Genomic DNA, 22,345 nt, shown 5'->3' with positions numbered 1-22,345 from the left:
AAAACTTAAAGCGATATTAAAGTCCTAAATCATACATCGTGCATTACAACTTCACAAGACGAATATGATGCACTTATGGAAAGATACCAGGTTTGAATCAAGTAGTTTACTGGTACAAAGTCAGGCAATTGGGAGGGCTTATGCCTTTGTAGTAAAACTAGGTACATATGCACTAAATGCCATTATAAATACTGACCTGCAATAACTTGACGCATGGATCATACATACCAACAATCACTTCACACCCACACTCCTGGGCAGAAATCAAATGTGTCCCCATTACTGAAAGTATGCAGCTAAGAAACGAAGAAAGCAATGTACTGTACTGCAAGGGACATGTTACTTTGAACTGTGGAGTGAAATGGAAATAACAGACAGTACTTGAAAACCAAGAGGGAAAATGTATACAGCTTGCTTGCAACTTTGCAGGGTGTGGGAGTAAAAAGAACGTGAAATCAAGAAATGTATATGAACCAATGTTAATTTTTTAGCATGAGAATCCAGGCAAATTGGCACCAACTGTTGAGATTTTAGCTGAGGTCCGGATACTAACAGCTTTTTGACTGGTCTGCCTGCAGCTTAACAAAGATCATGAGTGAAATGTAAATGGGAAATGTATAGGAGTCAGCTGCAACATCTGTCTGTCTTTGCCAATTACACTCTCCCACTCAAACAAAAGACCAAGAAAATGACAGACACTGTAGGAAAGAATTCTAAAACAAAAGGAAAGGGAAGACCTAAGATCAAGCTAACAGTGAAGACTGGCCATATTTTGCAACAGTGTGTCAACGTGGCTAGGAAAAAAGCATTGTGAACAGCTCATTCTAGTTTTGTGGTCTGGACTGGTGATGCAGAGCTTTTTTTTCCCCCCACTGACTATATTCGCTCCACCTCCAAAAGTCCAGCCATTGCATATTGTGAGTCATTGACTTTGTATGAGTGAATGATAAGGGTATATCATAAGTTTAATAAGAATAACCATTTATCATGTGACTCAACACCATACAAGATCATTACTTGCTACAGACCAGCCTGAGGTTCAAATAAGACTTGGAATATCAGCTAGTTGTTTCAAGATCTGATCTTCCATACAACATACAGAAGCCCCAGGAATTCGCAGCATGCATCCAAACGGAGTAAGAACTTTAACCATGAAAGCAAGTGGAATGTCTCTGAACTATTACTTAACCTCCCAGAGAAGATGATGTCAACATACCTTTGAGCTAATGAGGGGAGCTGTAGCTTCCATGGCAGTGGAAATGAGAGAGACAAACTGCTCAGGATTTTGCCGTTGAACTTCACTGTAAAACTGAGCAAGCCAGTGAGAATAAGCCTGCAATGCTGCCAGAGACTGAGCATGACTGAAAGACAAGATTGAACAGATGTCAACACAAAACAATAAAATAAGTGTATGGAAATTGGACAGGGATCAGGTTTTCAAACTCATTATGCAAACAAATCCAACAATCCCAAACCTGAAGGCCAGCTCCTTTAGACAGTCTGAGAAAATAACATAAGACAAAAGGCCTCCCCTTCTCCATTATAAACATTCGGACAGAGACTCTCCGACTGAAATCTGCCTAAGCCAGAGATACATCACCAGTTCAGAGTCATTATGGTAAGGCTAACCAATGGAACTGAATTATCCAGGTTTAAATTTGCACTACTGTTTCTCAGATCAGCCAATGTTACCCACTAATTCACAGAGTCAGATGTACAGCACGGAAACAGACCCTTCGGTCCAACCCGTCCATGCCGACCAGACATCCCAACCCAATCCAGTCCCACTTGCCAGCACCCGGCCCATATCCCTCCAAACCCTTTCTATTCATATACCCATCCAAATGCCTCTTAAATGTTGCCATTGTACCAGTCTCCATGACGACTTCTAGCAGCCCATTCCATAATCTGCATTAAAATGTTGCCCCTGAGGTCTCTCATATCTTTCTCCCCTCACCCTAAACCTATGCCCTCTATTTCTGGACTCCCCCCACCCCAGGGGAAAGACCTTGGGTATTTACCCTATCCATGCCCCTCAATTTTGTAAACCTCTATAAGGTTACCCCTCAGCCTCCAACGCTCCAGGGAAAACAGCCCCAGCCTGTTCAGTCTCTCCCCATAGCTCAAATCCTCCAACCATAGGCAACATCCTTGTAAATCTTTTTTGAACCATTTCAAGTTTCACAACATATTTCTGATAGGAAGACGACCAGAATTGCATGCAATATTCCAACAGTGGCCTAACCAATGTCCTGTACAGCCGCAACATGACCTCCCAACTTCTGTACTTAATACTCTGACCAAGGAAAGCATACCAAACACCTCCTTCACTATCCTACCTACCTGCGATTCCACTTTCAAGGACTATGAACCTGCACTCCAAGGTCTCTTTGTTCAGCAACACTTCCTAGGACCTTTTCATTAAGTGTATAAAATGAAGCACCTCATACTTATCTGAATTAAACGCCCACTGCCACTTCTCAGCCCATTGGCCCATCAAGATCCTGTTGTAACCGGTCCTTGCTTTTCCAAATACATGTACAGCCCGTCTCTCAGGATTCTCTCCAACAACTTGCCCACCACCAACGTCAGACTCACTGGTCTATAGTTCCCTGGCTTGTCCTTCATCAGCTTAGATATCGTCCAAACAAACCGTGTGCTTCAAAACCAGATACAGTAAGCACCTGGTTTTGAAGCACACTGTTTTGGTTTCAGATTCCAGCATTCGCAGTAATTTGCTTTTATACTGTAAGCATAGCTTGAGAAAGGGGCTCTCTAGTTTTCCTGCAAGGAGTAACTTGCTTCAAATTTATGCTACAGACTGAAAAAGAATTGGTAGGAGTCCTTGGTAGTCCCAACACATCCATACAAAAGCAAAGTACTGATATACTGGAAATGTGAAATTAAAAACAAAAATCTACAAATATTTAACAGGCCAGGCAACACCAGTGGTGTTGGTTTGGCCCTGAAAGTTATGATGTTTCAGGTTGATGACCTGTCAATTTTGACACAAGGTCATTCAGCTCTGGTCTTGACAAGCCTGTTGAGTGTCCTTTAGAACTTGTTCACAATGGGTCAGCAGATAGAGTGCTTCACCCCCCTCCCCCAAGTCACAAGGTAGTGAGTTTGATCCAATTGAGAATTGTACACAAACTTCAGACTGACAGCCCCATTACAAGCCTGTGAAGATTGTGTCTTTTGTATAAGATATTGAACTATGGCTCTCTCAGATGAAGATAAAAGAGCATGTGGCTCTATTTTGAAGAAAAGTGTGGCCGATCTAAGGATACCTGTCAATATTTCTCAGCTAGAATCACCCAAAACCACCCACTGGTCACCATCATACTGTTTATGGGATCTTTCTGCACATCAGTTAGCAATCAGATTCCCTACATGACATGACAATAATGGTCTGTGAAAGCCAAATCAGGCACACTCCCAGCAACAAGCGTAGGAATAACGGTGATAGAGCTTTGACAGCTTATTTCCTTCTTATTGTTGATGCATCAGGGCTGAACAAACAGGCCACATTTCACCCAGTTTTCAACATAAATTGACATCTCAGATTTGGTACATAGGATTACTTACACATCAATCAGATCTGGCTTCAGCACAGATGGCACAGCTGTTTCCATATCATACAGCTTTATCTGGGATCCATACAACGTCACCTCAACAAGTCTAGGGCAGAGCAACATATCAAAAAACAAATCAGCAGGACCGTGACCAGAAAAACATGTGCACAACTCTTTCAAGAATGATACCAAATTGGATGAGGTACACGTGCAAATGTTTGAGCTATTCCCAAGATAAGTTAGAACATAGAACAGTACAGCACAGAATAGGCCCTTCAGCCCACCATGTTGTGCCAACCATTGATCCTCATGTAAGGTAAACCTAATGTACGAACCCTCAAATTTCTGTGACCATATGCATGTCCAGCAGTCTCTTAAATATCCCCAATGACCTTGCTTCCACAACTGCTGCTGGCAATGCATTCCATGCTCTCTTAACGCTGTGTAAAGAACCCGCCTCTGACATCCCCTCTATACTTTCCGCCAAATAGCTTAAAACTATGACCCTTCGTGTTAACAATTTTTGCCCTGGGGAAAAAAATCTCTGGCTATCAACTCTATCTACGCCTCATTATCTTGTACACCTCAATTAGGTCCCCTCTCTTCCTTCTTTTCTCCAATGAAAAAAGTCTGAGCTCAGTCAACCTCTCTTCGTAAGATAAGCCCTCCATTACAGGCAGCATCCTGGTAAACCACCTCTGAACCCTCTCCAAAGCATCCACATCTTTCCTATAATAGGGCGACCAGAACTGGACACAGTATTCCAAGTGCGTTCTAACCAAAGTTTTATAGAGCTGCAACAACATCTCATGGCTCTTAAACTCAATCCCCCTGTTAATGAAAGCCAAAACACCATATGCTTTCTTAACAACCCTGTCCACTTGGGTGGCAACTTTAAGGGATGTACCTGCACACCAAGATCCCGCTGTTCCTCCACATTGCCAAGAATCCGGTCTTTAATCCTGTACTCAACTTTCAAGTTCCACCTTCCAAAATACATCACTTTGCATTTATCCAGGTTGAACTCCATCTGCCACCTCTCAGCCCATCTCTGCATCCTGTCAATGTCATGCTGCAGCCTACAACAGTCCTCTATACTGTCAACGACACCTCCAACCTGTGTCGTCTGCAAATTTGCTAACCCATCCTTCAATCTCCTCATCCAAGTCATTAATAAAGATTACAAAGAGTAGAGGCCCAAGAACAGAGCCCTGTGGAACACCACTCACCACTGACTTCCAGGCAGAATATTTTCTTCCACGGTCACTCGCTGTCTTCTGTCGACCAGCCAATTCTGTTTCAGACAGCTAAATTTCCCTGTATCCCATTCCTCCTGACCTTCTGAACGGGCCTACCATAGGGAACCTTATCAAATGCCTTGCTGAAATCCATATACACCACATCCACCGCTCGACCCTCATCAACTTGTCTAGTAACATCCTCAAAGAACTCAATAAGATTTGTGAGGCATGACCTGCCCCTCACAAAGCCATGCTGACTGCATTTAATCAAGCCATGCTCTTCCAGATGGTCATAAATCCTATCCCACAGAATCCTTTCTAACAGTTCTTAAATACAGTCTAGGTTTGTATTCCCTGGAACATTCAAATTTAAGGAGATTTGAACTTGGCTTTTAGGATTTTGAAAGGAATAAATAGAGTAAACACTTAATTGTTCTGCTAGAAGAAATCCAGAAGAGTCAGTGATTATTAAAATGCGCAAGTAATCTGAAGTTAGGGAACAATTCTTTACAGAAAGGGCTGTAGAAATGAAATTCTTCCCTATAAAACGACACCAGTTCAAATAATGATTTTAAATTAGTAGACTGGTAGATTTTTTGCTAGATAAAATAAAAGTGGTCATGCATCGAAAGAGGTTGCAAGGAATTAAGAATTAATATCTCAACAGCAGAATAGGCTCAAGGGACCAAATGACCTTCCCCCTGAGATAGTGTGGAAATGTCAGATAGAACGACAGAGCAAAGCACTCCTGAAAGAAAAAAAATTTGGGAGGCCGTGGAGAAAAGTAGTCCCTGAACCTACTGTACGTTCTTCACAACCCAGTGGAAACCACACTGTCTTCTCTGGACAACCACAAACATATGCAGACATCAGCAGAAAGAAAGACACGTGGCATACTTTCCCTCCTCACCTGATCGGGGCTGAAAACAAAAGTAGGGCCCTGACTGATGATCATTTCAGGATCTTCCTGTTGGTATGGGTTAATAATCTACCCCAATGCCTTGACCCACCTCAGTACGGGGATAGCTCTAGGCACATTCATAGACATTTACGTATACTGTACTTTTATCTATAGTAAGCTATATGCAAAGAATAAACTTCACATAATTCAACAGCAAAAATGAACTACAAATTGGCATGGGATTGTAACCAACAATCCCGCAGACTCTTGTTGGGCCAAATGGCCTGCTTCCATACTGTAGGGAATCTAATCTAAAAATCAAAGACAAGTTACAAAAATTGAACCAGCCTCAATATAAGCTACATTAAAATAAATATAGCTACCATGATGCGGCAGAATAAAAAAAACTTTTGAAGGGAGATGCAAACCGAACACAAAGACAGTTGTTATTAAAGTGGTCAGTAGGTGCAGAACAGAATAAAACAAAGAACACAGATTTCTTGCATAAAAGTAAACAAATATCTGACAACGAACTGAATTCGCACAGTTCAGCAGGAGATACACTCACTGTGCATAGCATATTTAGTTACTGAAGGTGAAGAAGGATAACCCCTCTCCTATCAAAATAAAGATCAGCTACATTGTCACCAAATTAGTGGGTGAGTTAGATTAAAAAATTAAACGAGTTAAAAAAGATAGGGCTTTACCTCTCCACAACTCTGAGTGCATCATTAAACCTTGCTGCAAACACATCCCCAATAAAATACTCAGCTAGGCGACCACTAGTCTGAAGCAACGAGCTGAGGTCACGTAAGGAACAATGCAAACGTCGACAGTCATTCTCTGCTGTAATGTTCAATCTGTGAACTGAGGATCACAATTCATCAGCATGTAATAACACCCAAAGTGTAATTGTCACATTGTAAACATTTATAGTAGTACAAACTAGGAAGGCAGTTTAACGCTGCAAATCTGCTCTGCCATTCAGTGATAGCAAGGCTGATCTGCAACCCAATTTCACACAGCCTGCCTTTGCCAATGCAATTAGTTAGACTCGGCAATTATTTAATCTTTGCTATATTAAAGCTATCTATACTATTTATAAAATCACCCTTCTTTGTTATGTACTTTTCTACTACAAAAGGTGGTTAAAAATACTGTCAATAGTTGGGGGCCTATCTCAGACGTTTGCAGAAGACCACTAGTCACATCCTGCCAATTAGATACTTACTAACCGTTTCTCGCTGCTCAACCAATTTCCTAACCAGATCAATAATTTGCCTTCAATTCCACGAGCTGCAACTTTCGCTAAACTGTGCCCTGAAGGAACTTGGTGACAGTTGGCGTTGTTGAACTGCAGTGCATTGGATGGGTCTACACAGATTTTAGAAAACCCTTTGTCCAGATTTCACAGCACATGCCGATTAAAAAGGAAAGGAAAGTACTTGGGATCCAAGGTAAAGTGGAAAACTGGATCCAAAATTAGTTCAATTGCAGGAAGCAATGGGTAGTAGTTACAGTTTGAGAGATTGAAAGGTGATTACCTGCAGTGGTCTGCAAAAGCAAAGAGACCTTGGAGTGCCAGGTCATAGTTCCTTGAAAGTAAAGTCGCAGGTGGATACGGTAGTTAAGACTGTGTTTGGTATGCTTTCCTTTATTGGTCAGAGTATAGAGTACAGGAGTTGGGAGGTCATGTTGCGGCTGTACAGGACATTGATTAGGCCTCTTTTGGAATATTACGTGAAATTCTGGTCTCCTTCCTACCGCAAGGATGTTGTCAAACTTGAAAGGGTTCAGAAAAGATTTACAAGGATGTGGCCAGGGTTGGAGGATTTAAGCTAAAGGGAGAGGTTTAATAGGTTAGGGCTGTTTTCCCTGGAGCAGAGGCTGAGGGGTGACCTTATAAAGGTTTATAAAAATCATGAGGGACATCGATAGGGTAAATAGGCAAGGTCTTTTCCCTGGAATGAGGGAGCCCAGAACTAGAGGACATGGGTTTAGGGTGAGAGGGGGAAAAAAAGATATAAAAGAGACCTACGGGGCAACATTTTCATGCAGAGGGTGGTGAGTGTGTGGAATGGGCTGCCAGAGGAAGACTAGTACAGTTGCAACATTTAAAAGGCATCTGGATGGGTATATGAATAGGAAGGGTTTGGAGGGATATGGGCCAGGTGCTGGCAGGTGTGACTAGATTGGGTTGGGATATCTGGTCGGCATGGACAGGTTGTTTCAATGCTGTACATCTCTATGACTCTAAGTCCCACAGGATCTTGTATTTCAATTAAGTCATTGCTGGCTCTTAACTCTTGAATACCGACCAGATATCCCAACCCAATCTAGTCCCACCTGCCAGCACACGGCTCATATCCCTCCAAACCCTTCCTATATGGAAAGGATGCTTCATTTTGTGGAAGAATCTTGAACTAGGGATAAATATTTTAAAAGGGTTCACTCATTTATGACAGAAGAAGAAACACTCTTCCCCTCAAAAGGAATAAGTGCCTTTATAATTCCCTTCCTTAAAAGGCAACAGATGCAGTATCATTAAATATTTTTTAAGGCAGAGGTAGAGGACTGTAAAGTCGCTGCCCTGCTTTAATAGGTATTATTTATAACAAATAAAGTTTCTTGAGTCACTGCACTAAAATGCGTCCTGCTGCTTTATTGGTTAAAGTCTCAAATAAATAATATCAGATTTGTGTATAAATCTTAACACCTCAAGAATATGGCGTATAAAATGAAGGATCTAGATTGAGTAAATAGGGACAATTAAAAGGCCATTAATGCAATTATAGATGTCAATGCTTCAATAAGTTCAACTGGATGGAAACTATCGTACAACCAAACCCCAGTGACGTGCAGACTTGTCCCTCCTTTCTTTGCAGATGACACAAAGATAGGTAGAGGGACAAGTAGTATTGATGAAGTGGGAAGGCTGAAGAAGGATTTAGACAGGCTAAGAGAGTGGGCAAAGAAGTGGCAGACAGAGTACAACATGGGAAAGTGTGAGGTCATGCACTTTAATAGGAAGAGGGGCATGGACTATTTTCTAAATGGGGAGAAAATTCAGAAGTCTCAAGTGCAGAGACTTGGAAGTTCTGGTCCAGATTCTCTCATGGTAAACTTGCAGGTTGAGTCAGTAGTTAGGAAGGCAAATGCAATGATGGCATTTATTTTGAGAGGATTAGAATATAAAAGCAGGGATATACTTAAAGCTTTAATACTCCAAATGTGGTCTGACAGAGCTTTATGTGCAGTTCTGGAGACCCACATCTCAGGAAGGATGTGCTGGCCCTGCAGCATGATCAGAGGAGATTAGAAAGAATAGTCCCAGGAATGAAAAGCATAACGTGAGGAATGTTTGAGGACTCAGTCAATATTTGATGGAGTTTAGTAGGATGAGGGGGTGGGAATCCAATTGAAATACACAGAATAGTGAATGGCCTGGATAGAGTTGAAGTTGGGAAGGCATTTCCATTGGTAGGAGAGACTAGGATCGGAGGGCACAGCCTTAGAGTAAAGGGAAGACCTTTCAGAACAGAGATAAGGGGAAACATCTTCAGCCAGACTGGTGAATCTATGGAATTAATTGCCGCAGAAGGCTGTGGAGGCCTGGTCATTGAGTATATTTAAGACAGAGATAGATTGGTTCTTGAGTACCAAGGGGATCAAGGGTTACAGGGAGAAAATGGGAGAATGAGTTTGAGAAACCTACCAGCCATGATTGAAGGATGGAGCAGACTCTATGGGCTGATGTCTGCTCCTCTGTCTCTTATGGTCCCTCATGCTCCAGTTAAAAAGGTGAAGGGGAGTTTGCTTAGGAATGATGAAACCAAGTGTAAAAGTCCTGTAGCAATTATAAAACACTACTGCCAATGAGATCAGTAACCCCAAGACTCAAAAAGATGTTTTCATTCTGAGGGAATCTATGACCTTAAGGTTGAAAGTTGACATAAGAATGGAGAAATGTTGCTCAACAAAAAACAGAACAAGAATCAGAATAAAAATAATAAAAACAATTACTCAACCTTTATTTTAAAAGCAAACGTGTTACAGGTGGTGGATTTTTAAAAAATATGCAGCATAGGAAGGTGCCTCAGAAGCAAAAAGGCAGAAAAACCGCTGCTTTTTATAACAATGGAGTAGCCTGCCTCACCAGAGTTACATTGTGACATACTGTCATCACCAATAACTCGGGTGATTAGATATCTGTCTTAGAACATGTTCACATTTAACCTTTTGAGTTTGCAACATGCACTAATTTAGCAGATTTAGCTCAATTTAAAGCAAGTCAGCTACTACCAAATTCTATTCTAAAGCCAAATACTTCAATATATCCACAACATCCATTCACATCATAGCACATAATATAGAACAATGTTACACATTGTCAGCTGTTAACAGGAACATAACCCTTACCTTGTCCTGAAGTTACGACAAATTGTTGTAGTCCCAAGTACACTTCAAGGTTATCCTGCAAGATGGGAAACTAGGAACAGAAAACAGAAGATTAAAGTAGTTCTTAAAAGGATGATCAACCACACCAAGCAGTTACTCTAAGTATGGGAAGTTCTTTGCATTTTTGCAGAGATTGGTTGCAATACATAGACAATGGCCCCGAAGCTCTGAAACTTCATTCTAGCCCACACTGAAACAGAAGGCTCCCAAGAACTGTCAGAATACACCAAACACTTATTACATAGCCTAGGTGGAGTGAAGCCCAGGACAGTCTCAATTCAAATCAGGACGATGGCTCAGTGGTTAGACTGCTGCTCTCACAGCTCCAGGGACCCGGGTTTGATTCTAGTCTCAGGTGACTATGTGGAGTTTGCACATTCTCCCAGTGTCTGTGTGGGTTTCCTTCGGGTGCTCTGGTTTCCCCACACAGTCCAAAGGTGTGCAAGGTTAGGTGAATTGGCCATGCTAAATCGTAGTGTTCAGGGATGTGTAGGGCAAGGGTGGGGTGGAAGGGATGGATTGCTCTTAGGAGGGTTGGTGTGGACTTGTTGGGCCAAAGGGCCTGTTTCCACACTGTAGGGATTCTATTCTATTCGATTCATCATTGAGCAGTCAAATTCTCAGTTCAAAAGAACCACTGGTATGGAATATTACAAACTGGGTTTCTATACAGGATGCTCTATCAAAATAGAAACTTGAAAATCATTGGTTTGTTGAGGCAGATCTAAACTATGCTGTGTTTGTGACTTGGGAGCATTGGATACTGACAATAGTGCAGAAACAGCAAGTACTACATTTCTCATGACATTCTACACCGAATGCAGTCCAGCATAATGCATCATACAGATTCCACATTAATGCGACTTAGTAACAGTTACTTACAATTGTAGAAAATGCATGAGAAGGAAGGAGCTCCATCACTTTGGCCACTACCTCCAAGCTCTGACGTAGATGACGCTGCCATTCAGTCTGTTGCTGCAGGCAAAGAGAAGCAAAGACGTTGCAAACTTCTCAAGCATAAAAGTGAGTGAAACTGCTGTGTAATGCTGTGCCATGGCTCCTATTTTACTTGATTATACTTCATAGATACTTAAATAAAATAAATAACTGCAGATGCTGGAATTCTGAAATAAAAACAAATTGCTGGAAAAACTAAGGTCTGGCAGCATCTATAGACAGAAAGCAGAATAAGGTTTCAGGTTCAGTGACCCTTCTTCAGAGCTGTTTGTTTTTACTTGTCATATAGTTGTTTGGCTGTAAGGCATTTTGGGCCCAAGGTCACAAAAATGCAAATTTATTTCTTTATTCAACTGAAGTTCCTTACACTCAATAAATAACAATGATAAGGGGGAAGTGTTGCAATAAGCAACTTTCAGGCAGCTCTTTTGAAACAAAGGAACTCACTACCTCATTTATGTAAAACTGTGCTTTCAATGGGCTCAAAAAAAAAATCACACAAGACAAGTGCTGGATAATGCTATGGTCTCAAATGGGTTGAATGATGTGCTATGCGATTCCGGTTCTGCAATGCTAGCCTTCAAGGTTTGGACATCTTGCCTTTAATAGGCATCACAAATATTTTACATTAACACTTTTTGCAGCTCCTCCATATTGAGCTAAGAACAGTCCAATCCAATAGGCCTCAACACAAGACTACAGCCAAAAATCCCTACCTTAAAACGAGTGGTTAAAAGACATCAGAATCCAGTAAGCATCTATAACCATCTCTGGATTTAAAGGGTATTTTTTTAAAATTGAAAGGAAATAAATTCAGGTGTCATTATTTTGAAGTTTATTGAAAGCCAACAGGATGTTAAGCCCACAAATACCAGTATAACTTGAACGGCTGACATTGTGTGTAAATTTATAGTGTGCGTGTTTTATAGGAGACACAAGAAAGGAAACAAAAAAAAAATACATCTACAACTTATCTTCTGTGGAAGAAAAAAAAATTAAACAAGGGAAAAAGGCAGGTCAAGTAATTACTTTTTAATCAACTTCTTCAGACACCTTATGACATCTCCAGAACAAGTAGAACTGTACATTCTGGCCCAGAGATGGTACACTACCACTGTACCATGAATGCCCTGTTAAAAATCAACTTTAAGCAAACTGTTGGACTCCAGTGCAAAAACAAAACATACGAAGAATAGGATAGCCTGGCCAAGTGCTCAACTACAAATATTAAATTAATTGCAGAGATGGGGTTAAGTACGAAAGCAAGGGATTCTTCATTCACAATACATCCCCTATTGGAATCTAAACTATACAGTGCAGAGCAGTATTTACAGGGAAACGAAATAGGTGTAATACCCACTGGTTGCAATGATACTTTTGAATTAATAAATACTGCTGAACTAATGGACAGTTCAGCTCCTTACAGGGAGTGCTGTAAATATTCCGCTCTTCAAAAAAAAATTCTGCAACTACCATAGCATAGGTGGGCGATAGGAAGAGTCTATTGAAGCAAGCAGAAAAACCTAAATCAACTATTGCTCCAAACATTCTGACAATCTTAGACTGGATGCCAGAACGTTAACTCATGCTTTAAATTTTTTTTAACCAAGATGAAGTTTAGTTAAGTGATTACAATTTAAAAGGTAAAGTGAAAGTGACCGAAGGCTCACCTCTGCCAACTTACTTTGCAGCAATAAAAATACCTTTTGGCATCAAGAATGTTATATATTTGGATGCTTACCAGGTCACGTTTTGCTTCTTTCTGGGTTGCTCAACAATAGAATAACTTGTCAAATATAGTGTGCCACATACCCTCAATAATTCAGGCCTAATCCTCACCAACATCCTCAGCTCACTTACATCATCATCCAGTGTCTCATCATCAAGTTCTTCCAGCTGGGCCTGATTAAAACGGAATTGTATCCGACGCAAAACTTCTGTCAGCAGTAGAACTAGTGCACCCTTGTACCTGGGGAAAGCAAAGCAGTTAGGGGCAATAAATCTCAGCACAGAATGACTTGGGGCAGAAAAGCAGAATGCTCTCACTAAGTACAAAATCAAGCAAGTTTTCACTAATTCTCCCTCCCGCTCCAGTAGAACCTGTTCTAGTTATACCAGTATGGGAACAGTCTCACTATAAGAATGCCTCTCTCAGCACAAGCCCTGAACCTCATATTTGTATCTTTTTCATGGACTTCAATAGTCCATGAGAATACTGGATTTACCCATTCAGGCTTCCTTCCTCCCAAATAAGAGGAGCAACATTGTTCATACAAAATGACAGGAGAAAGTATCAAATGAGGTACAGAAGCTGAATTAAATCATCTATGATCTGGATCATACAATAATGTCTGGATGTTACATCTTGGTTGCATCACATCAGCTCATATTACAAATTTTGTTTTATGTATCACACAGGCTGGAAAGAAGAGAGGAAGAGGTTCAGGTCTTAACCAGTGTTTTCAACTTAAATAAGTGTAATTACAGATATACGAAGGAAGATTGGTCTAAAGCAGGCAGGGAAAATAGAGAAAAGTTAGTGGATGAGCAGAGGCAGACAATCAAGCAGATATTTCTTAAGACAACAAGATTTATTCTGGTCAAAAAGAAACACCATGAGAAGGCATACAAAGCAGTGACAACTAGTATTTAGGCCAGTGAATTAGGACTTCTAAGAAATGAACCAGATGTCCAAAAAGCTAATGAAGTGGGAGAAAACTGATCATTCATGTAAAATAGCAAAATATATATATAAAAAGTGTCTCTACAGATACACAAAGAGTAACTAAAGTGAATTTGGAACTCTAGGAGGATGCAACTGGGGAATTAATAAAGAGAAACAGGGAAGTGGCACATCACTTAAAACCAGTAATTTTTATTGCTTTTCAAGACAGAGGACTCTATACACATTCAAAAGCTGAATGTTAACAAGGTGCTAATGGGAGGAATTTCCTTTAAGTCTTTATTACAAGGGATTAAGTGTTTGACAACTAAAAGTCAACGAATCACCAGGACCCAACAACCGCTATCCAGGAGTGTTTAAAGGATAGTGGAAACATTGGTCAAAATATTGCAGAATTCACTGGGTTCCAGGAAGATTCTAGCACATTAGAAAATTGTAAATGTATTTCTTATCCCTGTATCTCTTCAAGGGGGAAGAGAGATAGAAAGCAGGAAATTATAAGCCAGTCTTCCACCTTTCACTGGGAAAAATACTAGATTGTATTATTTTGGAAGAAACAGCAAGGCCTTTAGAGAAAACTAATGCAATCAAACAGAGCCTACATAGTTCTGTGAAGGGAAATCATGTTCTGCAAGTTTACTGGAGTTCTTTGAGGATATAATGAAGAGCTGATATGGGGCAAAAATGGCAGAAGTAACATATTTGGATTTCTAGAATACATTCAATAAAAAGGTGCCACAACAGGTGAGAAGCTCATGGCAATGGGGATTATGTCTTAACTAATAGAGTGCCACAAAACTCAAACCTACATTGCCAATTATCGACTACAGTCAGTTCTTCAATAACACGATGTTCTTGTGCAACCCTGTGCAATTGAAAACTCGTGCTTTAGAAACAGCACGTAAGGTGTTGGCGATATAATCGCATTCCAGACATCACACTTTAAAAACAGTTTAGAAACAGTGTCCTCAATTTATTAATCGCGTTATAGCAAATTTGCATTAACAAAGCATGCGTATAACCTAATGACCTGTATTTATATTAATGACTGGAGTGGAGGGCAGACAGCATTGTAGAAAATCTGATACAGAAATAAATGGGAAGGCAGATTGTGATAAGGACAAGGAATCTGTATTGGGATTATAGGAAGGTTGAAAGATTGGAATGGGATGGGGAGGGGGGAGTTCTTGATAGATGGAATTTAGTCAGTGAGTCAGAGATTTGCAGCATGGAAACAGACCCTTCAGTCCAACTTATCCATGCTGACCAGATATCCTCAATTAATCTAGCCCCATATCCCTCTAAACCCTTCCTATTCATGTTCCCATCCAGATGCCTCTTAAATGTTGCAATTGTACTAGCCTCCACCGCCTCCTCTGGCAGTCCATTACACACACACACACACACACACACCCCTTTTCGTGAAAAAGTTGCCCTTTAGGCCATTTTTAAAATCTTTCCTCGCTCATCCTAAACCTATGCTCTCTAGTTCTGGACTCTCCCAACCTAGGGAAAATACATTATATATTTACCCTATCCAAGCCCCGCAAGATTTTATAAAGGTCTATAAGGTCACCCTCCAGCCTCCCATTCTCCAGGAAAATGATTCAATCTCTCCCTATAGCTCAAATTCTCCACCCTGGCAACATCCTTGTAAATCTTTTCTGAACCCTTTCAAGTTTCACAATATCCTTCCAATAGGAGGGAGATCAGAATTGCACACAATATTCCAATAACGGGGAGTTCAGAAATAGAGGGCATAGGTTCAGGGTGAGAGCGGAAAGATAAGAGACACCTAAGGGGCAACTTTTTCATGCAGAGGGTGGTACATGTATGGAATGAGCTGCCAGAGAAAGTGGTGGAGGCTAGTACAATTGCAACATTTAAAAGGCATTTGGATGGGTATATGAATAGGAAGGGCTTGTAGGGATATGGGTTGGGTGCTGCCAGACGGGACTAGATTGGGTTGGGATATCTGGTCAGACCAAAGGGCCTGTTTCCATGCTGTACATCTCTAAGACTATGTAGGAAAGCGCAAGTCTCACTTTATACAAAAGGTATTCAATAAGTCAAATGGAGGGCGACTCTAAAATGAATGCAGCACCGAGGGATGTGGGTGTTTTTGGCCACGGATAAAACAAAACATTAGCATACAGTTGCAGCTACTTAAAGCAGTGAATAGAATTCTGGCCTTGTTTGCTAGGGGTTTGGAGTTTAAAGTCTTATGACAATTGTACACATGTTGGCGAAGCTGAACCTGGAGTATTGTGCAGAGTTTTGGTCCCCATATTTAAAGAAGGGTTACTGGCATTACAGGCAGTTTGAGATACAGCAGACCGTTTCCAAAAATAAAGGGGTCGACTTATCAAGAACAAGAGAACAGATAAAGGCCTTTATTCATTCAAGTTTAGAAGACTGGGAGGTGATCGTTTGAAACATTGAGGATTCTGAGAGAGCTTGACAGGGTAGATGTTGAAAAATGTCTTTTATAGGAGGAAATCTCAAACTAGGGGGCATAGTTACAGAATAGAGGGGCATGCAATTAAAACGGAGATGCAAAGGAATTATACCTCCAATGTTAGCAAACGTCTAGAATGCTGTACCCAGAGAGATGTGGAGGCTGATTTATTGAAGCTATTTAAAGTTAAAATGGACAGATTTTTGAATTATTAGGAAATTGAGGGCTATGAAATGAGATGATGATCAGGAGTTCAGGCCTGAGGCGAATCAGCTGTGATCTTATTGAATAACGGAAGCTTGACCGATATTCCATAAAAACAGCCCCTCCGGCAATTTTCTCTCTTGAAAAGACAGCAATAAATAGAGATTTTATTAAACAAATGACTCAGTATATTTGGCAGCGTTTAAGATTTCTGGGTTCAGCTGTTTCATTCCCACCGGAAACGTATGGCACCTGGTTTCACAATGAGAGATGTATGTCATGAAAATAAAAATGTCAAAACTCCATACCAAAACTGATATTTTCTAATTATCTAGTTAACCACAACAAGATAGGAGCTATTTGAATTGATAGTGCTACTGGTTACGTTCCATTATGGAGCTTTGGCTGCAGGGTGATCAAACTTGGAACTGAATGATATTTGAGGACTGGTAAAAAGGAAAGGAGGTCAGTGCTCAATATAAGTGACAGGATCAGGATAATGTAAAATCTGAGCTGGTAAAGCTATGCAACAGCAAGAGCAGCACATAATAGTAGATGCAATTTTATCGGCCATCATGCAGTATTAGTAATGTAGATCACAGTAAACAAAAAACAAAATTAGGAAAATCTGAGGTGTGTCTAATAAAGGGAATGCAGTAATCATGGGTGACTTCAATTTATGTATAAATTTGGAAAATTTAATGAGCAATGCCGCAGAGAAAGAACTCCTGGAATGTATTCAGATAGTTTTTGAGCAATACGTCAAGGAATCAACTCGGGCAGGCTATATTAGATTTAGCATTATACAATGAGGGGGCTAGTTAATAATTTTTTTTGTTAAAGAATGTCAGGCATAAATATCAAAGCATGATATAAAACATTTTATTAGGTTTGAAGAAATGTTATTCAATCTGAAACTAGAGTCTTAAATCAAAAGGAGGACAACTGTGACGGTAGGAGGGGCGAATCAACTGCAGTGGATTGTAAAAATACACAAAGATTTGACAATGGTTACAGACACTGCTAGTATTTAAACAATTAATGTTTGGTTTAAAAATACATTCCTTTAGGCAAAAAAATCAAGAATACCATGACTAACAAAAGAAGTTAAAGATAGCACAGTTCAAAAGCTTAGAGTTGTCAAAAATAATTGTACACCTGACTGTGATAATGTAATAATTGGCAAAGGAAGACCAAGAAATTGATTTAAAAAAAGCAATACAATAAGGCATATAGGGAGCAAAGGCATGGCAGTTAAAGTTGCGGATGAAAGTTAATGTAGGAAAACATATTGAAGACAAATGGAGATTTTATACGATATATTGAGTGCATGGGCAAAAAATCTGGCAGATGGAATACAATATAGGAACATATGAAGTTGTTCACTTGGAACAATGAAAAAGCAGAGCATTACTTAAATGGAAATTTCCTAGGATTTAGGTGTTCTTGTGCATGAATCTCAAAACCTTAAGCAGTTCCAGTATGCAATGGAGAGCACAAATGGAATGCTATTTTTTATTATGGGAAGAATTGAACGTAAAATAAAGAATGTTATGATTTGGTTTGCATAGTTTTTGAGATATGGTCTCACCAATGCTATGTGCAGTTTTGGTCACCTTATTTAAAAGGTGGTGTACATTGAAGACGATTCAAAGGAGGTATGCTTAATTGATACCTTGAATGAGTGGGTAGTCTTGAGGATAGATTGGACAGTCTGGCTCACAGGTCATTCAGCTATAATATGCATTTCGTTAATACAAATGCACTAACACGATTGACAAATTGGGGACAATTTCTAAAGCGCAAACTTTAAGTAATGGTTATAACACAATTCTGGCCCCATTAGTTTAAATGGTGCTGTTATTACTCAACTTAAAACACCTGTTTGCACGAAAATGAAACTACAGCATTACAGCATTTTCACTAATTTGGAAGCAAACAGACAACTTGCTTGAAATGTATTAGATCCTGAATGGTCTTGACAATTTGGACATGAGAAGGATGGATTTTCGTGTGGTTTAATCCAGAACTAGTGGGCAGTATTTCAAAATTAGGGGTCACCTTTTAGGACAGATGAGAATTCCACTATGTTAGCAAGGTACCATGTTCAACTTTCACATCATGGAGTTTACTTCGACAAGCATCTCAGACAGCCAACAATGCGAGTTTCAGTTTCAATGTGAAGTGAGAACAGTTCCCACTTTGCAGAGTCATGAAATGATCTTGTACAGAAATTTGCTTCCTGATATGAAAAAGGCAGTAGACTATGTTTGAGACATCTGTAAAATTATTCTTTATACAAAGGAATCATTTCAGGTTGAAGTGGCACCATAACTATCAGATGAACTGGGGCAGCTTGGGGAACAAAAACTGTCCATCTCCAAGACGGACTATGGAACAGGTATTGTTAGACCATACAGTAGGAATCAAAAATTGTGGCACTGGAAAAGCACAGCAGGCCAGGCAGCAGCTGAGGAGGATAGGTGACATTTTGGGCACAAGCCCAAATGGGGGTGGGGGTGGGGGCAAGGTGCTGAGAGATAAAGAGGAGGGTGGGGAGGCAGCTGGGAAGGCAATAGGTAGATGCAGATGAGGGGTGATGGCATTAGGTCAGAGGGAAGGGTGGAGCAGGTAGGTGGGAAGGAAGATAGACAGTTCAAGAGGTCGGTGTTGATTTAGAGGGTTGGACCTAGGGTGAGGTGGAGAGAGAGGGGAGACAGGAATCTGGTGAAGTCAACACTGATGTCACGTGCTTGGAGGGTCCCAATGTGGAAGATGAGGTGTTCTTCCTCCAGTCATTGGGTGCCGTGGATTTGGCAGTGGAGGCAGCCCAGGACTTGCATGTCCTTGGCGGACTGGGAGGGAGTGTTGAAATGGTCGGCTACAGAGTGGTGGGGTTGCTTGGTGCGTGCCAGAGAGAGGTTTCCTGAATAACCACCAGCCTTCAAATCACTCAAAGTTGGAAGAGATAAGTACTCTACTTTATCTACTGCATCTTACAGATAAAGACTGCGCATCACCACAGAATTTAATAGAAAGAGAATGGCCAGCAGTATTCCAGTTTGCCATCATTGTTAAAAAGTCAACAACCAAGCATTCCTTTTGAGTTATGATACATTTGAGAAAACATGCTGACATCAAACTAGTTAGAAATATTGGATTTCAGACTTTCACAAGCAGGTTGAAACATTTAGCCAACTTTATAGCTCAATAAATATCGTTAGTAATCCTGCCCTTTTGAACTCATTGAACAGAAGCTTCAGATTTTCAAAGTCACAGGTTTTATGCAAATAACTGTGTAGCAAGGCCAGAAAGTAGCAAGTCTGTGGAAAGAAATTAGTTGTACAATTTAAGAGAAACTCAAAAGAAATCAATTTGACAGGCAGAGGCAATTAAAGTTCAAGACATTAAACTGGGAACATTAAGGACTTTTAATTAGATGAGTGAGTTTTTTGGTATCTTTATACTACAAATACTAAGATATAGCAGCTAACCTGTTTAGTACCTCATCCCGATCAGCCAGCCTACTCTTGATTTTACTTGTTAGGTAGTCCAGAAATATTGTCCAAATGTCAAGGCAGGAGAAATAACCCTCATGACTGGGCTGTAACAACAAAACATCAGAAATTATGTTTGCTGCTTTTCCAAACTGGTTGCACATATAGAATTATATCAACATTAGACGTATACATATACAGGAAATTTGGCTCCAACAGTCCATTCAGGATGGTTATGCCCCACTTTCCTCCACCACACTTGTCCTCACATCCCACTCCCTCCACCCTCAAATGTTTGTCTAGCTTCACTTTAAAATTTAGCTGTACTATTTGACCACTGCATGTGGTAACAAACTCCATATTCTCAACCTTTATTTTTTAATCTAAAAATGGTTAAGTCCAGAATGGTGGTTGGTTAGCTCAACAAGACATGGTGACTCATGTTAAACCACCACCAGTCATTTCTCTCGAATGAGAGCACAGCCCTGTGGTCTAGTAAGACAATGAAAACTTTATCTTAACTGGGAGGTGAGGGGTGAGTTTAAGAAGTTCATAAGACATAGGAGCACTCATTCAGGTCATTCAGCCCATCAAGTCCACTCTGCCATTCAATTATGGCTCTCACCCCTATTTTCCTGCTTTCACCCCATAACCCTTCAATCTATTACAAATTAAAAATCTGTCTAACTTCTCAAATTTACTCTCCGCCCCAGCATCCACTGCACTTTGGGGTAGTGAAGTATACAGATTCACAACCCTTTGGGAGTAGTTTCTGCTCACTATTTTAAATTTGCTATCCCTTAACCTAAGACTATAACCTCTCGCCCTAGAATGCCCCACAAGAGGAAGCATCCACTCCACATTTATTTTTATCCATAGCTTTTAACATCTTGCCGACTTCAGTTTGATCCCCCCTCACGTTTCTAAATTCCAGAGAGTTAAGGCCTGAACTCTTCAATCTCTTTTCGTATGACAAACCCACTAGAACTTTTCCTGTGTCCTGAATGTTTTGGAATATTATAACCAAATGAATCCACCATCTCCGCAGCCACTTCCCTTAACACCCTAGAACATAGGCCATCAGGCCCGAGGGACTTGTCTGCCCTCAATCCTAATTGTTTGCAGAGTACCTTTTCCCTATTGATGTTGATTGCTCTTAAGTTCTACTCTATTGTCTCAGAGTTGCCCGTTCCAATAAGAATGGCACTACTGTCCTCCACCATGAAAACTGGGGCAAAGTATTGATTTAGCATCTCTGCCATTTCAGAACTCCCCACTACTAACTCTTTGGTTTCATCTTCCAAGGGACCAACATTCACCTTAGCAACTCTTCCCTTTTATAAACCTATAGAAACTTTTGCTGTTCTTTGATACTTTGTGCAGTTTTCTTTCGTACCTTAGCTCTTAATTTTTTAGTATCCCTTTGTTAATGTTTGAAAATTGCCCAATCTTGCAGCCTGCCACTGGCCTTTGCAATATAGTATACTTTAGTTTTTGACTTTATATTGGCCTTGACCTCCTTGTTTAGCCATGAATGTTTTTGTATCCCACCTTACCATCTATTTTCCTCACTGGGAAGTATTTTAGACATGAGAAATTAAGTAGCTCCTTAAACAACTACCACTGCTCATCCACTGTCTTGCTTGTTAGCCTTCCTGCTCAATCTACTCAGGCATGAGGAAAGATTTGTAATTTTCTTTGTTTAATTCCAGATCAGTGTGGGACTCCACTTTCTCACCCCAAAAACTCAATTTTGAATTCCATCATACTATGGTCACTACTCCCTTCAGATTCCTTAACTATGATGTCATCAATTAAATTGTCCTCATTACACAATGCCAATACAGTAGCCTACTCCCTGGTCAGTTCCACAACACACTGCTCCAAGAAACAATCTCTAATACATTCAATGAGTCATAGAGTCAGAGATGTACAGCATGGAAACAGATCCTTTGGTCCAACCCGTCCATGCTGACCAGATATTCCAACCCAATCTAGTCCCACTTGCCAACACCCGGCCCATATCCCTCCAAACCCTTCCTATTCATATACCCATCCAAATGCCTCTTAAATGTTGCAATTGTACCAGCCTGCACCACATCCTCTGGCAGCTCATTCTATATACGTACCATCCGCTGTGTGAAAAAGATGCCCCGTAGGTTTCTTTTATATCTTTCCCCTCTCACCCTAAACCTATGCCCTCTATTTCTGGACTCTCCGACCCCTGGGAAAAGACTTTGCCTATTTACCCTATCCATGCCCGTCAATTTTGTAAACCTCTATAAGGTCATCCCTCAGCCTCCAACGCTCCAGGGAAAACAGCCAGTTCCGCCTCTCCCAAAGAAATCTGCTTCCAGGTTATCCTTGCCAA

General features: G+C 40.5%; 1 protein-coding gene across 2 annotated transcripts in view; it reads right to left on the bottom strand.

Annotated features, from left to right (window-relative positions):
* The window catches only part of xpo6 (exportin 6), a 142,125-nt gene that overhangs the window by 37,290 nt on the left and 82,490 nt on the right, over positions 1 to 22,345 (bottom strand). For both annotated transcript variants that reach the window (XM_043711504.2, XM_087997866.1), the window contains exons 9-15: positions 19,972 to 20,081; positions 12,993 to 13,101; positions 11,058 to 11,150; positions 10,137 to 10,206; positions 6,425 to 6,584; positions 3,589 to 3,681; positions 1,217 to 1,361 (exon numbers count right to left, since the gene is read on the bottom strand). In XM_043711504.2, coding sequence (XP_043567439.1) covers positions 1,217 to 1,361; positions 3,589 to 3,681; positions 6,425 to 6,584; positions 10,137 to 10,206; positions 11,058 to 11,150; positions 12,993 to 13,101; positions 19,972 to 20,081 — 780 coding nt within the window. The remainder of the gene's footprint in view (positions 1 to 1,216; positions 1,362 to 3,588; positions 3,682 to 6,424; positions 6,585 to 10,136; positions 10,207 to 11,057; positions 11,151 to 12,992; positions 13,102 to 19,971; positions 20,082 to 22,345) is intronic.

Source organism: Chiloscyllium plagiosum, unplaced genomic scaffold (genome assembly GCF_037043375.1).
Source record: "Chiloscyllium plagiosum isolate Xiang-an unplaced genomic scaffold, Cpla_swu_hap1 HiC_scaffold_20, whole genome shotgun sequence".
In the NCBI taxonomy this organism is placed as follows: Eukaryota; Metazoa; Chordata; class Chondrichthyes; order Orectolobiformes; family Hemiscylliidae; genus Chiloscyllium; species Chiloscyllium plagiosum.
Note: the sequence above shows the minus strand (reverse complement) of the source record. Positions and strands in the feature narration are given on the sequence as shown.